Source organism: Lactuca sativa, chromosome 3 (assembly GCF_002870075.4).
Source record: "Lactuca sativa cultivar Salinas chromosome 3, Lsat_Salinas_v11, whole genome shotgun sequence".
Classification (NCBI taxonomy): domain Eukaryota; kingdom Viridiplantae; phylum Streptophyta; class Magnoliopsida; order Asterales; family Asteraceae; genus Lactuca; species Lactuca sativa.
The window spans coordinates 54,859,498-54,878,162 of record NC_056625.2 but is presented as its reverse complement, the minus strand read 5'-3'; the positions used below and the strand labels follow the sequence as shown (position 1 = coordinate 54,878,162).

Genomic DNA, 18,665 nt, shown 5'->3' with positions numbered 1-18,665 from the left:
TGAATTTAGTTTATCTGTGATTTCCTTTGAAGTTCATCTGCGATTTTGCGCAATTTTATTAAAAAAAATTGATTTTAACTACGAAATTTATAAGGTTTGGCTACGGAATAACCATACTATATATAGTCTTGCAAAAAAATTATCACTTATTGTTACTTCTTTGGAAAATTTGTTTGAAACGTCTTTAATAAAATGAATGAATATTTGGTTTGCGTTGTAAGTCTTTATATACAATATGGTTGTTTCATTGTCAAACTCTATCAATTTCATAGTTAAAATAAAAAATAATAAATAAATAATATTGTGGAAAATCGCAGATGAACTTAAGAGGAAATCGCAAATGAACTTAGTTCATCTGAGATTTTAGTGAGGTGTGAGGATATTTATACTGGAAAGAAAGCTAAAAAAACATATGCGGACGTACAAGTCATAATGTGCGTCCGTGTTTTACCGACTTGTACATTCGTAAATCAATGGGCGTAATTGCAGATGGGTTTAATCCATCTGCATTTTTATAGATATTTTTGTAATGTTGGGCTTTTTGACTATTTTCTGCAAAGCAATTAAGAATATTGACTATTTTGTAATCTTCTCATGTAAAATATCTACGAAAATCTAACTAAGGCATGTTTTTTCAGATAAAACACGTACTTCATATCAAATAGACTATAAAAATCAAACTCTGTACCAAGTGAATGTAGTCAAATTTGACATGTTGCATGGAACACTGATGTAAGAGAGCACGAAGACTACGAGGAAGAGAGGTTTGCTTTTTCCCAAATTAACCTCCTTAATACCAAACATAAAACATATCTTTAATTCCTTTTGTTGTATTAGATCAACTAATTGTAATTGGGTGATGGATTTCTCAATGCCAAGTGAATGTAGTTAAATTTTCTTGAATTCGAGTATGAGAACAATATTGCCTTCTACATCTCTCCCTTCTTCGTTGCTTTTTTTACTTATTTGCAATCTCTGTTTCAATGCAAGTACAACCTGATAATGGTGAAATATCTATATATCTACACATTCATAGAGCTCTTTCATTTAAATTATATCTTAAAATGCAACAACTTTCATTTTAAGATCAAAATCTAAAGATGTAAGTGTTTTTATGCTAAAGATTCTGAATTTTTATCACATACTAGTTCAATGATAAAATGTGGGAACAGTGATCAACCAGAACAAGTTTTAGTAGCGATTTACATTCACTTATCATTATTAAAGAAATCATTTCATGTGGGAGAGATAAATGGAAATGTAGAGGTAGCAAAGAAGCATTAGTTGCTTATGTGGTTTTATTAGCTACAATTGTAACTACCTGTATCTATTAACATAGTTAATAACCAACTAATATTTTTTTTTGACAAAAATAACAACATACTTAATTTTTTGACAATAATATCAACCTACTTATATTTATTTACAAAAATAACAAACCTGCTTTTTTTTACAGTAACACTGTACTTATGGTTTTTTTTATAGAAATTATACCATTTTTATATATTTGAGAGAAATGTCAACATATTTAATTTGTATAGTCAATTTTTTCCTTTTTCTATAGAAATAAATGATATTTAGAGTATGGAAGTCGAAATGTGGGGAAAGATAGCGATGTGGGAGATAGAGGTACAAATAAGCTGAGTCGAGCCCGAGCCTATCCAGGCTCGGCTCGATTCAAGCTTTATTGTATCGATCTCAACTCGAAATCGTAAAGAATTATGCAAGCTTGACTCAGGCTTGAGCTCGACTCATTTTTTTGTCTAATATGCCTAACTAAGCTTAAGCTTTATTCGAGCTCGTTAAGAAGCTCATTTACTAATACCCTAAATCCCTAATTCTTCAAATATGTTTTTATTTTAATATATAAAAATAATAATAAATTATATTATATATAGGCTCGTTTAAGCTCACGAGCCTAATCAAGCTTAGTGACATAGGCTCGAGCTCGGGCTCGCTTAATAAACAAGCTTAATATTAAGCTTGAGCTTGGCTTAGGCTCATTTAAAATCGGTTTTGAGTCGAACTTTTAACGATTCGATCCCGAGTAGCTCACGAGTAGCTTGGTTCGTTTGCACTCCTAGTAGGGGACGAATGTGGTAGCATGGGTAGTTGTTTTAGGATTATTGCATATTTCCAAGGAGAAAAACAAACAGGGTGTGGAGTATGGGTGTTGAAATATAGGGACATAGTTGTTGTACAGGGGTAGCACGTTCATATACTTATATAAACATATTGACAACATTTTCATCAAAATCGTTTCATATAATCCTATGTGTAGGCTTCCCAATATTTAATAATGTAATCAGGGATTTATGTCAACATGATGAGTGAAATAGTTTCACGATCTTCTTTATGTCAATAATAGCAATGTAGTTCTCTTTATGTGTGTGTGTGTTTGTATTTTTCTTATTAATGCATTGTACTTTGTATATACAATGAAAACAATGGCCCAATTATAACATTGTATTTTTAAAGTAATTCATGCCTAATCATAGATCGTACTTTTATTTATTCATGTTGTACTTTCAATAACTTTTTATGTGCGTCTGTATTTTTCTTATTAATGCATTGTACTTATCTTTTTAACTAATAACCATCGTATTTATCTTTTTAACCAATAATACCAATATAATTAACTTTTTTGAACTAATAATATCAACCCACTTATTTTTAACAAATAATAGTATCATACTTATCTTTTTAAAAAATAATAGCAATACACTTACCTTTTAATCCAATAATAACAATGAACTTATCTTTTTTTACAAATAATAGCAACATACTTATCTTTTTAACAAATAATAACAACATGCTTTTCTTTTCGACCAATAATAGCAACATACTTACCTTTTAATCCAATAATAAAAATGAACTTATCTATTTTTACAAATAGTAGCAACATAGCTATCTATTTAACAAATAATAGCAACGTACTTTTTCTTTTCAACAAATAATAGCAAAATACTTATATTTTTATCCAATAATGGCTATGTACTTAACTTTTTACAAATCATAGTAACAAAATTATCTATGTTTGATGTTATGAAAGAAAATAGAATTTGTCTATTAATTTCCCATCAATCACCCGACCAACAAACATAACCATTTACATGTTCTTTGTTCGGCCGGGCATTACCTAAATTTTGTAAAATATAGGCTAAATGCAAGAGATTGCAATGTACGTTACTTTATAAAAATGGTTTTAAAAGATTTTCACTAGAGGATATTTTAGGGAACTTACAACATATTTACTGTAACACATACAAAGAAAAAACTTAATTTGATAGATTTGTCATAATACAATACAATGTTATAAATAAAATAAGTGAAAGTAGGGTTCTATAAAAGGAACCTATTGTTTTTATATGGTCAACCCAATGAAAGAACATGTATAATTTAATATTTGGTTTTCCAAATTTAGCAGTTTTAGGCCTCAGTGTAAATGTTTTCGATAACAAATAATGTATATTTCGGAATAACATCAAATCATGACACAAAATTAGGTTGTATTTTCATAATAACGATTTTCAGTTCGTTATAAATGTTATACACAATGCATAATTACATGTACATTTAATCTGGTATCTAGGTGCCTAAAATTAATAACATCTGCAAAGGGTTTTCATCAATTGGGACCCCAACAGCTCAAATACATGACTTTTCTCAACGACTCCTCTGATTGCTTCGCCCTCGCTTCTACGCCTCCGCCTGAAGCCATGGCCGCCGGCGAAGACAACTTCTTGGTCTGAGAAATTGATCGGAGATTGGACTTGGCGTGGTGGTGGACTGCCCTGATGGTGGTGTTCCATCGTGCAAAGCCTTGATCCTTGAGTGCCTCCACCAATCCGACAGTTGCTGCCACCATCCATGCTCTGCTTGTGGAGCTCATCTTTTCGACTTCTTAAGATGCTAAAATGGAAAGGGGTTTTCTAGTTTGAATGGTATTAGAGATTTGTTAGATGGATTCATATGAGTTAGGGAAAGAGAAGACTGGTTTTAAATAGAGATGGAGAGAGTTAGAGAAGCCCCAAATTTAGCGGTAAAAACAGGAGGCCAGAGACTTGGAAGAGCCAATGGTTTAATGGTAGTGAATTGTCAAATATGCCCTTCGACGCCAACTAACAAATACGGTTTCTCTTTCCAAATGATTTCTAATTATCAATGGATAATATCCAAGTGTTGCATGACGCAAGCAGTGAGTGGATGTACTATACAAAACCAAACAAAATACTTTGATAAGATAATGATCAATTATGTTTGTGTGTATATATATTTTTTCTTACATGTATATCCTTTCTTGATATTTAAAACTTATCATTTTGACAATAGCCTGTTTGGTTATTAACTTATATAACCCTATCATAAAAACAAATTATATTTTTTATATAATATTTGGTCATTCGTTTTTTTATATATATAATTTATATTAAAGTGATTTATATTCATAAAACACTATGAAAGTGATTTTTTCCCTAACATTATCTATTAGAAATTAAACATTTCTAATGGCTTCATATACCACTATATTTACAAATATATACAAAAAGATAACAAGGCATTTATAGGCTCGAAAACAAGGTAATATGTATTTGATTGACTCGATCGAGCATGATACAAAACATGATTCAATCATCAAATACTTTACAAAACATCTATAAAATATGAAAATAAAGCGATTCCACCAAATTATATAAAATATCTCGAAAATGAAATAAAAAATACATAACATATTACACTTAAATACAATAGGGATTTGTTTATTGAATTTCACGATTCCTCTAAGGGTTAGTTTTAAGTTAGGCTTTCCTTTGGCCACATTTGTCTCTCCACTTTTCCATAACAACTCCACCCAAATCATCTTATATCATATGCATAAAAAAAATGAATCTAATAGAATCTTTAGCAAATGAACACCATCTATGTTGATCGTGTTGATGTGGTCCCATGAATGTACATAAAACAAATATACAAAATGAAATTATTACATGTATGATTATACGAATGGCCTTTATAAATGAAAAAATCACACAAATGAGAACATAAGCGCAACTAAATCAAATCTTAATTTTCCAACAAGTAAATTTACAAAACTTGAATACTGGATTCATAATACATGATCAAAATTTTTCTTGCTTTTCTCCATTGAAGGTTGTACGTCATTCATAATTACATGTACAGACTTTGCGTATCTATCTAACCTAAAAACAGGTGAAAAAGATTTATTTTATCAGTTGGGACCCCAACAGCTCAAGTACATGACTTTTCTGAGTGAATCCTCTGATCGCTTTGCTTTCTCTTCCATGGCTCTGCTTGAAGCCATGGCCGCCGGCTGTGGCAGGTTCTTGGTGTGGGAGATTGATCGGAGATTGGACTTGGCGTGGTGGTGGATGGACCTGATGGTGGTATTCCACCTTGCAAAGCCTTGATCTTTGAGCGCCTCCACCAATCCAACAGTTCCGGCCACCATCCATACTTTGCTTCCTGAACTCATGCTTTCGGAAACTTGTAGATGCTGAAATCAAATGGGTTATTTCTTGTAAGATGTGGTACGAAAGACTTTTGATTGCGATGATTTTAAATATGTAAAGATGCGTTTAAATAGAGCTTAGAAGGAAAGAGTACAAGGAGTAAAAGAGCTCCTGGTTTTAGGGATAAAAACAGGAGGAGGCTACCACTTGGAAAAAAAAAACTACTGGTTTTTTCGACCAATTGGACTGCTAAAATTCCCCATTGGACTCTGGAGTCAGCCATGACACTGTCTTACAAAAATATTTATCATTTCAATATAAAACGATAACTAAAAACAGGGTAATAAATTATTAATTTTATATCTATTTAGTTATTTTTATAAGAATAAAACAGGGTAATAAACGCATTTAAGTTGTTTAACATTTATTATTATTATCGGAAATTATATAATCTAAGTTTTTATACATGATTTATTATTAAACTATATTATACAAAAATTACTATTAAACTACATATCAATTATTTTCCTTGATCATCATCATCCACTCCCACTACCATCGTCCACCTCACGCAACAAACATCACATTTATTATTTGACAAAGAACAATTAAGTTATGTTTTCCGGTGTCAAGTTTGTTCTGATTGGGTTCGTTGGCCCACAGTTGAGATTGAACTAGAGAGTCATGATATCTCAATCTAATTCTCCTAAGGATCTCAATCTGTGAAGGTTGGAAACATTGTATGTGCGATTCTGACAAAAGCATGAGCGACAGTAAGAAAGAAAAACTATATTGTTTTTCAACCGAGCATGTTATAAGTAAGAGTGAGTGTGAAACTTCATTATGGCTCACTTGGATCAACTGATGATGAATTTTATTTTCCATAGATAGATATCTATGTGTACTCATATTAAGATGTGTTGTCTAGAGAAGATAATCATATACCAATGATTGTCGAAAAAAATGAAAGTGTTTAAATATATACAACAATTAGTTTAATGATAAATCATATACAAAACTATGAGTTTAATGGTATTTTTGAACGATAAATGTAAGTTTAATGATGTTTATTGAACATGTAAATTAACTATAACTAAACAATTATATTTCTTGAACCAAAATATATAAAATCATGTAAGAAAAAAGAACAAAAAGATAAAATAACTAAATATATACATAACTAATAATTTATTGGCTACAAAGTCATTTTCCTATTATATAAAGACTAAACTAATAATAGTTCATATTTTTGTTTAGTTTAAAAATATTTTTTATCACATAAATGAGACTCTTATTGTTTTTAATAATTACACAAAACTTTAAATTTATAAAATTGTTATAATTATAATTTGTTTGGTTTAACCATTTGATTGTTTTATTTAACCTTAAAATATTTGAATTTTATAAAATTAACAACAAATAAATATTTTCGATGGGTGTCCAAAACTTCTTACTTAGGAAAATGTTCTCTGTTTAAAAAAAATATTATCATTAGTTAAATAAAAAGAAACTAACTAAAATTAAGTGCATCATATTTACCATCTACTCTAATAAATGAATATTTTTTTTTGGCACATGTCATCTTTTTATTCATTTGGACACATGATATTTTGTAGAATTTTTAAATTTTCTATTTTCCACTTGTCATTTTATTGTATTTTTTATTTTATTAAATTAAAATTCCACATTTAATATGTAAGGTAGTATATATGTAAGGTATTTATTAGAAAATGTTTATATATGTAATGTATTCAATACATTAAAACCTCATTAATTTTAATAATTCAAAATTTTTCTTATTTTTCTTATAAATTCAAAAATTTCAAATTATTAATATTCATATTTATTTATTTTTAATTAAACTCATGTAATACATGGGTCTCACACCTAGTTTTACAATATATAATATTTTAATGAAAATTTAACTTAAGTTTTTAGTTTTTGTATTATTTATTTGGTTTCGTTCAATAACCGAAAATAATCATATATTTTATGTAAACATCTTATATTTACTTCTATAATACATATATTTTATTAAACATCTTATATTTACTTCTATAAAAACATAATATATTGACCATTTATAGAAATGACCAATAAAATTTCTTTTTAACCATTTACCCCATATTAATTTGTTGGTATGACAACCCAACAATATATTCTTGGGATTTGGTCGCAAGGATTTGGGTCGACAATATAACACGCGATTGAAAGTATTTTACATTTTGACCTTTGGAATGAAAATTATTTGCAAAATTGTTCCTTTATGGCTTTAAATGAAAATGTGGAGGTCGGGTGCATACGTTGGGCGTATGTGGTCATTGGTTAAACCTTAATTTTTAGGTTTTAGGCCCTATTTAAGCAACCTTATACGCCAATGTTCTCTCATTACCAGCTTCCATTGCCTCTTTAAGCTCTATCTCGAAACCTTAACCCATTTCTAGAGAAAGTTGGTCATTGTGTGTGTTTGGGGTATCTTGGAGAAGATTGGGAAGGAGCATTGATCAAGTAGGAGCTTGTAGATCCAGGGTCTATGAATCTTTTTCAGCTTCGTAGAGATATAAAGTCTTGACCTTGGCTATTCCATGCTTAGATCTTGGACTAGTTATGTTTTGAGCACATTTTGGTCCCATGAGTGAGTTGTTGTGAGTAAATGTTACTCCATAAGATTTGGGTTATCCTTTTGATGTTCCTAAGGTTCACAACTCATAAAGTTTGCATCTTGATGATTGGAGATCAACCATACATGAGTTAATGATCATTTAATGGAAGTAGGATGTTAAATCTTGGACTTGAGTCTCTTTGAGTCATGCAAAGGAATCAAGTTGAGGACTTTATCATTTAATATGTTTCCCTTGAGCAAGATCTGTGTTTTGGGCATTTGGACTTAATCATTAACTGCTTAATAATGAGCTTTGGCTTTTGGAGGAGTAAATGGGGCATACCAAGGTGTACGCTCAGCGTAACACGTCTGAGCCCCGATTTCCTTCGTTGTAACTGCTTGTACGCGGGGCGTAACTAGTGGTACACAGGGTGTACTCGCAAGAACCCTTATTAGGCCATTTCTTGATCTTTAGGACTCTTGGGCTTGGGCTATAGGTTATTAGGCCTATGGTAGGAAGGGAAAAAGGGTCTTTTAATCTTTATATAAGGATTGGACTCTCAGTTTCGGTTAATGGCCTAATTGCTAATTAGGGTTTTATTATTTGTGATTTAGTGTGGGGATTTTAGGGTTCAACAGCCCGAGCTGTAACACCGTAAATTTTCAAACAAATTTTTCATTTTCAAAATCATATAATTCTCAATATCACATTTCCAAAACCACAATGGTCAAATAGTCAAAAACACAAATTCATAAATTGTTTGATAAAATCTAGGATCCTCAAAAACATAAACTCCATCTCGTGTGTACAATTAAGTCGGCATTTTCCCGTGATCCTGAGAAGTACCTGAAACACATAACACATAACACGGTAAGTACAAAGCTTAGTGAGTTCCCCAAAATACCACACACATCTCATTAGCCTCTCATGGCTATATCTCAATGAAGACTCTCCGGTCAATGTGTCTCAGTGGAGACCCTCCGATCCCACAACTCGGGTTGGACCCTCCGGTCCTAACTCAATAATGCTCAAAATAATACACAACATAAACCACAAACACATAATGCAAGATATCACAAATACTAAATAATAGTATACAAGACCCTTCGGTCACACAAAATTACTACTCATGGTAAGTAGAGTGAGAAGACTCACCTTGTAAGCAAGCAAGTAAACCTCGTACCCCTCGAACAGTCTAATCCCCGCCTACATGTCATAATCATCTCTAATTAACACTTATAACCACAACTCTAAATAAATTCAGTTAAGCTCTCTCTCTCCCTCTCTTTAACTCTTGGAATGGGTAAAAGACCATTTTACCCCTCCATTGTCTCCATAATCCAAGTCTTGATCAGACCCTAAAAGTCAACAGAAGTCAACACTCGAGTCAACAGTCCATGTTGACCCAACTCGTCAAGTGCATCATTGCGTCTCGTCGATTTCCTTCTTTTTTCTCAAAATTATCATAAAAGTCAAACTCAACTCGTCGAGTTGTCTCACCATGTAACGCCCGCAGATCCGGGCTAGTCAATTTAGAGATAATAGGGGTCGAAAACGACTTTTCGGCAAAAGATTATTTAGAATAAATAATCTTAACCAAGTTGTATAATATGTCTCAAGGGTTCTGTACATATAAAGAACGCCGAAATCTGAGATGACCCATCCAAGTTTTCGTGACGGAACCGACACGACACTAGGAAGCGTGAATAGTGAATTTACGATGGAGCGTTATACAGCCATAGCGATCTAAACGAAAGTCGTAGAATTTGTTAAACCGAGAGCATCCATAAAAAGAACGCCCAAATCTGAGTTCGTATGAGGAAGTTATGATTTTTCGAAGTTTCGGCTTAGTAGTGTACAACCCGAAGTTCGAATATTAGATTGAGCGGTTTTTAGCCGACACAACCTAAACGAGAATCGAAGATCTCGTTATTTGTAGCGTAACGATAAAAAGACAGACGAAAACGGACGTCGGATGAAGAAGTTATGAATTTTTAACGGACCAATCCTGTTTCGGCATGTTAATAATAGAAATTTTAAAATAGAATCAAAATTAGCCGACAAAGTCTAAACGAAAGTTGTAGAGTACGTTCCCGCCTTCACGTGGATTTAAAGAACGTCGAAAACAGAGCTCGTACGCAAAAGTTATGAATTTTTAAAATTTGCACTCGAATTTGCGAAGCCTGATGCGATCGTGATGACGTGGCCGCATCTCAGCCGTTGCTTCCTGACCACGGACTCGCTTCGGATGGGTGACAGCTGGCTCGCTATGTAGCGCGTACAAGAAGAACGCAACGCGGCCGAAGGGAACGCTACGCGTACTTCGTATCCTTCATGCTATCCGAGGAGGTCCACGTCACCCCAGCAGCTCCGCGACACGTGTGGTACGACCGAAGCTATGCCCCACGTAGACAAAGGGAACGCAACACGTACCTGCGACACCTCGCACCTATAAATAGAGGTGCGAAGGCAGCCGAGATTTTCACACCAAAACTCATTCTTTCTCTCACTAGTTTCTCTCTCTAAGGTTCCTAAACCCTCATAAACCCTAGGGAACCCCCCTAGCACCCGAAGGAAGCCCCGAGGCTCCCGGAGTCCTGAGAAAAAAGGTCTTTCGGTTTTGAAACGCTGCTCCAAGCGAAACCTGATTTTCTTTAAAACCCGTTGTAAGTGAGCTACGCCTACGCAATTTTTAATTAGGTTCTTAAAATAATTATTTGAGCTATTATTATGAGTTATATATAGTGTTGTTTAACGCTAATATAATAATAATAATAGCTAGACTATTAAATAGTCGCGGTTAACGTTAGATTAAATCCTGGTGGTATTGATACTAGGTTTTGTCGAGGGAAAATTATTTTGAGATAACGAAGTGCTGTCCGAGTGTCGAGTCACCACCTTTTCCAGGTGAATGCATAGTTACTTTCATCTTACATATAGATATGAAGTATTTTATCTAAACTACGTGCTATGTGTGCATATTATCTGAATACTTGTTGTCTATGCTGGATGAACGTTTTTATAAACTATATTCATATTTTATATATACAAATATGCTGGGTGTGACATGGGTATATGAATGATGACAGATAAAAGATGATGTGAGTAAACATTGGCAACTATAGACTTAGTGCCTAATAAATAACATCGGCAGCTATGGACTTAGTGCCTATTGGACAAACACTGGTAGCTATGGACTTAGTACATGTTAGGAATTGGTAGCTATGGACTTAGTACCTATTAGATAAACACTGGTAGCTATGGATTTAGTACCTGATGAATAAACTATAGCAACTATGGAATTAGTGTTTTACGAACGAGCATTGGCAGCTATGGATTTAGTGCCAGTCCTATAACCCTGGAAGCAAGGGACTTCGGAATAAACGAATGCAGATAGATGACTCTTAGGATAGATCCTTAAGAGTAAAGAAGATAATGGGGATGGGGAATTGGGTTGATTGTTTGATTGTTTAAACATAATAATTATATTATTGTGGGTTGAAAACCCTATGTACTCACCAGGTTTCCCAACCCGACCCACTCAGCTTATTGATATCATAGGTGTTGATATTAAGTCACATTACACTGAGAGATTAAGTAGATATAAATCACTAGTGATAATGAATGTAAGTTATGTTTATGTTTATGTTTATGTATTGATGATGACATCCCAAATGTTTTAAAATTAATAAAAACACTTTTTGTTCGGCAATGCTATGATAACGTATTTATCATGTTTTACTGGGAACAAATTCCGTAACATTTTTATTAAAAGAGGTACTCTGATTTTTATAAAGCATAAACAAAATCAGTCTTTTCTGGCTGAGAAAATGGGGATGTCATACACTAACTCGCCAAGTTACAACGCATCCAGACTCATCGGGGAAACCCTAATCAACTCGCCGAGTCTGCTCACCGACTCGTCGAGTCCCTTCATTCCATTTTTCTCATTCAGACGATTTTAGGCAGAAGTGATGTCTCATACTCTGGTTCTAACCTTCTAAGGCTCACTTATCACGTAAAGTTGCAAGCTTTACGTTCATGCATGACATCAATGGCTCAAAAAGCCAAAACAAGCTCCATAAAGGGTTTCATACATGGAGACTTGCCCAAAGCTTGATAGAGCTTGGATCTTTGGGCTCATTGGACCTTAATATGTCCAGATCTAGAGTCTCAACTCCATGACAATCTAATAACACTCTAGAACTCCAAGAAGGATGGGAAAAAGGCTCTAAATTCCCTAAAAACAAGATCTAACAAAACAACGAGCAAGGTGGTGACTTTTTACCTTCAAATAGAAGCTAGGAATTAATGAACACCATATCCAAAAGCTCATTCTCGTCAAAGCTCTTCAACGTTCCTCCAAGAATGCACTAAAACTCACAATATTATCCTTTCTTTCTCACATACAAGGTTATAGCTCGATTAGGGTTTCACACAGGGTATTAGGGTGACAAGGGTGGTAGAAATGAGGGCTTAAGGTCCTTTAAATAGGACACAAACCCTAAAAATTAGGGTTTTCTCACTCAACTCTTACTCGTCGAGTCGGGGTCCTCCGACTCGTCGAGTAGACTCTAAAATCTCGTGGCCCTAATATCCTCTACTCGGCGAGTTGGTGCTTTCAACTCGTCAAGTTACCCTGTCAAAAAGAAATAAAATAATTAAATATCATACTTGAGAGTCGGGATGTTACACAATCGTTATTTTTGTATCAGCTGATCGAGGTGAGTCTTTTCATAGTGTTTAGGCGGGTCGAAGGAACCAATGCCATCCCTTTGTTTATTAGAATGCTAGTCATTTATATGACTCTTTCATGTATTATATATGTTTGTATGCATACTGGGCAGGGTCCGATGCTAGGAAGGGCCTGATGACTGTGTTAGGTGGGGCCCATCGCATGTTACTGACAGATATGTGCCTGGCAGGGCCCGATGGAGGTGAGACAGGGCACATTGTATGTATGACATGTGGTAATTTGGGAAAAACTCACTAAGCTTTGTGCTTACTGTTTATAGTTTATGTTTCATGTACTTCCGGTTTGAAGGGGAAGAGCTCGGGATGATCGCATCGTACACACCATGATTTTCCGCCTTATTTGACTTTGATGTATTTCTGGATGATTGTTTACATACTTTAATTTCCTTTATGGTTTTTATAAACATTATTGGTTGATAGTTTTATTAATACAAAAGTGAATTTTTTTGGTTATAAATTAGTATCAGAGTTTTGGTTTGAGGGATTCAGGCATACACTCAAGTGTGTATGAACTCAAACTAAGGGTTTGATAGATTTTCCATAAAAAAATGCTTTATTAATTTCTAATAAAGAAAGGGGTGTGGTGCATGCAATCGACCGAGCTCAAATAAGTTTTCCCAAGATACCCATGCACGTTTTATGTGATATGCTTTTGAATTGTGAATTTGTGAATTGGATCTACTCATGATTGCATGATAGAATACTATGAGAGATGCCTTTATATGCCTACTGTATGAGCGTGTAGACTTGCATGCTAGATTCAGATCGGATAGACCATTTAGGCTATGCTTTGATTCAGATTACTCAAAGCTATAATGCTACTTGCTTTGTGCTTTTATGAGTTCCCATTAATGCCAACTAATTGATAAGTGATTACGTTAAGTTACATATTATTGGGAGATAATTTTAGACGGTTATTGCATATCTCTTGTTTGAGTCCAACCGTTGTATTGTGAGACCTTTCAGTTAAATAATTATCTGATGTCGGTAATATGTAATTATGTCCGTGAGCTAGTTAGATGATGTTAGAGGGAGTTCTTTTTGCAACTGATGGCGAAGAGTGGTGTGATGGTAGCCCTAGGAAAACCTAGGAGCTGTTTTGATGCAATGAGCATTTCTTTGCGAGAGATTTTCTGGATTAATAGGAAAGTAACTTGGTGGATTCATGACGATCATTAAGGAAAGTATGGATTGATGTGGAAGGTAGTATTCGGCCCGTAAAACTGGAAGCAGAGGATATCGTACTTGAGTCAAGGAAGTCACAATGATATCAAGGAGCTTGTAGAATGTGGGTTTCTTTGAGTGTGTCCTGATGGTTAGTATGGTTTATTTTCAGCATGATGATCACTTGAGGATGTTCTGGTGGTGGTACGGGGGCCTGTGATGGTTTGGGTTATGGCTTTGGAGTCGAACACATGGATGATTAAATATGAGAATTCATTTCATTAGAGATTACACGCAATATTCTTGAGCAGACTCATGTGATCTTCAATACGATCAAAGAGGGTATCATGGAGATTCTGGATGAACTCTTGGGCACTTTTCATTTTGAGATCGTGGCGATGGTGCGAGGTCGCTCTTTGACTTTCCGAGAGTTTTGGGCATGTGGGGAGCCAAATTTTTTCAGGAAGAGGGACCCTATTGTGAGCAGGTGTTAGTTAGTAGATATCATGAATGCCTTCCGTGCTAGCTGTTGCTCTAAGGGGTCGAAGGTTAGACTTGCATCCCATCTTCTGAAAGACAAAGCTTGTGATTAGTGGGAAGAGTTTGGTGACGCCTTGGGAAGCGAGGCGGTTGAGTCGATAACTTGGGAGGATTTTGTGACAAGGTTTCGAGCTGAGTTCGCACATGTGATTGAGGTCCAGCAGCTGGCGAGGGAGTTTCAGGACCTTCGCCAGACTACTGAGACTGTGGCGGAGATCACCGCCATGTTTCACGAGAGGGCTTTATTGGTTTCCTAATATGTGGCGGACGAGTATATGAAGAAGGAGAGATATCACGATATGTTGAGGAGCGGTATCAGACAGTCTGCGGGCATATCCAGTTGTAGGACACTGGATGATATGGTGGCGAGAGCCAGAGAGAGGGAGATCGATCTAGAGATGGAGAAGAAGAGGAAGTTGGATCCAGTTCAGATTTCATAAAGTTTGGGAAAGAGGCTCAACTTTTTTGATTCGAGATCGAGGAGCCAACAGGGTCGGGGCCGATGTGGCAAGTTTGAAAAAAGACGCATGGGGTCTGTAGGACAGGTGGTTCTGGCTACTTCAAGTGTAGCAGGACGGGTCACTTCAGCAGGGATTGCACTGCCAACACCACCACTTAGGTATCTGATCTGATTTGCTTTCATTACAATCAGCGATGCCAGAAGAAGGCCAATTGCCCGAGTTTAGAAGCAGTAGGACCAGTAGCAACACCTGTACCAACGACTCTGCGAATCAACGATGGTCGCCAGGGCAAGGAGGAGGCGCCAGTCGTTAGGAGCAAAGCATTTCAACTGATAGCTGAGGAGGCTCGTGCAACACCTGATTCAATTATGGGTATATATATTTATGTTGTTGTATAGGGTTGTTCATTGTGAATGGTATTCATGTGTTGATTTTGTTTAATTCAGGGGCTACCCGATCCATTGTATCTTTCGCGCTTAGCAAGAGGTTTGTCGATGTTCCGAGGGAGTTTGATTATCTGTTAGATGTTGACATTGTCGACGATCGTTCTGTACGAGTGACGATGGTTCATCGGGGATGCACTTTGGAGTTATTCAACGAGCAGTACCCGATCGATTTAGTTTATATTCTCATGCAAGAGAACAAGGTCATTGTGCAGATGAATTGGTTGAGCCCCAATGGAGTGATAATTGATTGTGGGCTACAATTAGTGCGTTTTCTCATTTATTTTAACTAGGTTAACCGGCTAAAATATGTTAATTTTAGGGACCAAAATTACAATCAAACCTCTAAAAAAATTATTAGTGCAAGCTAAAAGATTTTTGGTACAAAGTGAAAAGTAAGAAACCATAAATGCAGTTTTCTCATTTATTTATTGAACTTGGGTCATGGGATGAAACTGCTAATCAAGCAATAGTAGGGGGACTATTTTGTGATGAAACACAATCTAACGCATTAAAACTTTAAAAGTAAATTTGAAATTAAACCCCCCATTTGAGTTAAATATGAGGCGTTCAAATTTCACAATTAAAGAGGCGCCAAAAGAATTCTGCACCCTTCCGTTTTTGTGCGTTTCTCAATTCTCATGGAACCCCTCGTTGGAGGTTCGCCGGAAACTTCTATGTCACCGGAGACGGTTACCACGGCTTTGGAAACTGAGACCAACGACAGAATCCTAACATTCATAAGGCCAACAGACACAGGAAATGTAAAAGCCAATTCAACTTCCGGTCCTTCATCTTCAAATTCATCTGCTGCTGATCTCATTGCTTGTAGCGAAGATCTTTTAACCGAAATTTTTCTCCGGTTACCGGTGATTTCACTCATACAATTAACGTCCGTATCGAAACAGTGGAACTTGTTCATAAAAAGCTCCAGTTTCTGTCTCCTCCGAAACCCTAACCCCGATCCCCCTTCTGGTCTCTTTTTTGAAGGTTGGGACGCTCGCTATAAATATCATTACGTGCCATTGGATTTCGGGAATTTGGTCAACAGACCTCCATTTACGACTCTCCGTTTTGACTCAGGTTCTATTAAGATTTTACAATCCTGCAATGGTTTACTCCTCTGCGCCAACGATTTTCAAAAGTATTACGTTTACAATCCCACAACCAATCGATTTACCACGCTTCCACAACTAAACAATTTCAATCCGGATGGTATTTGCTGTATGACATTAGCTTTCGATTCATCAAAATCATCTCATTACAAAGTCGTATGCAATTACATGTACAGAGTCATGATGATCGAGATTTACTCATCAGAATCCGGCAAATGGAAGATCTCAAACGAAAGTACAGACGATTTGGTAGATCTAGATCGAGGTGTTTACGGACACAACGCCATTCACTGGATGAGCTTTCCGAATCGGCTCGTATATCTGAAGCTAGATTCAGAGCAACTTCATTACATCGACATAGATACACCTGACACCACCGTCTATGGCACAATTCTCGATGAGTTTTTAGCAGAATCTCGTGAAGGTATGCTTCTTGTTGTGCGTTGTTGTAGGTTCAGAAGGTTGAATGTTTACGAGATTAAAAAAGACTATTCCGAGTGGTCAATCAAGTATCATGTCGACCTTGAAGAAGTTATTAGGGTTTACCCAAGCATGCTGACTCGCCTTGGGCTTCATTTTATGGTGCAATCGCTTGTTCTTGGAGGAAGAGAAGAGGATTCGTTTATAGTTCTCGAACTTCCTGGGAAACTTATACAATACAAGTTCGTGGTAAACACAATCTCCCAGCTTCGTGATTTCACCACTGAGAGTCGTAGGTGTGTTCATGGAGGCTTCTTCCCAAAGACCATCTTTCAGCTCTCTGACTTTACACGTGAGAATCGTCGTTTCATCAATGGAAGCTGTTTTCATTTCATCCCTTCCCTCGCTGGTGTCTGAGGTATTGTACTTTTAATATACTGTATATGTAAAAACGTTAAAATTTGAGCATTTATTGAAGTAATTTGTTGGTATTTTATTAATGGATGCACTAATCTCCAAGAATGTTGTAAATCTATAATAATATATCATGTACACAGTCTAATTAAAGGAACATAAACTAGAATTTTAGTTAATTAGGACCCCAACAACTCAAGTACATGACTTTTCTCAAAGACTCTTCAGACTCTCTTGCTTTATCAGATGATTTCTTGTTCTTGGGCTGAGAAAATGATCGGAGGTTGGGTTTGTTCTGGTGGTGGATGGTTCTGATGGTGTAGTTCCACCGTGAAAAGCCTTGATCTTTTATCGCCTCCACCAATCCAACTGTTCCGGCCACCACCCATGCTCTGGTTGTTGAACTCATGTTTCTTGATTCTCGTTAACTTTGAAATCGAATGGGTTTCAAATGTAATTGGATGATATAATTTGGGATTTGGGAATTCAAGTTTGTAGTATAAATAGAGGCTGCATGAGATGGAAAAAAGAGCACCATGTTTTTTGCAAAACTGGGTGTGGATTGGAAAACTGATTTTGTTTTGGAAGGTTTTATATCTTTTTTTTCTATGTCAATTGTCGATAATACCCCTGGGCCATACGTGAGGATTTAAGTGGAGGGTGTTGATTGCATTAGTACGGAAGATGATTTGCTTTTTGAATGGGGGACACATGATTGATTGATTGATTGCCTTTAAGTTTGAGAGGGGTATTTTGGTAATTTTAAAAGATGGGTTTAAACTGGAGCTATGGAGGCCGAGGTACAGTGGGAGAAGCTGGTGGTTTTTCATTGTGTGCAAGTTGGTGATAGGCTTGGTACGGGTATGATGTAAGTAGATAATGTTTTGTTTGTTGTCTTCTGTTATGAACATAAATTTTTGTTTTGGATTATTGTTTTTTCTTAAAAACATCAAATTTACGATGTAATTGGTTGGCGTGTGTACGCCACTGGTTTTACCAAAGTGAACATTGGTTTTTCTTTCAACTTTTCGGCCTATAGTTGCAAATAGTACCGATGATATTAATGTTATCCATCTTTGATTTTATCCAGAATTTAATACAAAATATATTGAAATAAAACAAAATTTTGATAGTTCATGTAAGGAAAATCCTCTTGGGGAGCCCGAACTCAATGTCATTATTGAAATATTTTGATGGGTTTCCACAAAATCGTTTTCCATTTCAGAAAAAAATGTAAAATTAAGCAATCTGTTATAATTTGATGACCGTGATAAAAAGA

At 35.5% G+C, this 18,665-nt stretch overlaps 3 protein-coding genes across 3 annotated transcripts; 1 reads left to right on the top strand and 2 right to left on the bottom strand.

Moving 5' to 3' along the window:
- Window positions 1-3,492: 3,492 nt before the first annotated feature.
- LOC111914484 (uncharacterized) lies at window positions 3,493-4,018 on the bottom strand. Its single transcript, XM_023910223.3, has one exon. It carries the CDS (start codon window positions 3,890-3,892, stop codon window positions 3,629-3,631), a length of 264 nt encoding a protein of 87 aa, XP_023765991.1. The 5' UTR covers window positions 3,893-4,018; the 3' UTR covers window positions 3,493-3,628.
- Window positions 4,019-15,822: 11,804 nt separating this feature from the next.
- Window positions 15,823-17,476, top strand: LOC111914444 (F-box protein At5g07610). The gene is made up of 2 exons (XM_052769256.1): window positions 15,823-16,427; window positions 16,521-17,476. Exons 1-2 carry the CDS (start codon window positions 16,079-16,081, stop codon window positions 17,387-17,389), a joined length of 1,218 nt encoding a protein of 405 aa, XP_052625216.1. The 5' UTR covers window positions 15,823-16,078; the 3' UTR covers window positions 17,390-17,476.
- A 10-nt stretch (window positions 17,477-17,486) lies between these two features.
- Window positions 17,487-17,954, bottom strand: LOC111914482 (uncharacterized). The gene has a single exon (XM_023910221.3). The coding sequence runs from the start codon at window positions 17,793-17,795 to the stop codon at window positions 17,562-17,564; it is 234 nt and encodes a 77-aa protein (XP_023765989.1). The 5' UTR covers window positions 17,796-17,954; the 3' UTR covers window positions 17,487-17,561.
- Between the last annotated feature and the right edge of the window lie 711 nt (window positions 17,955-18,665).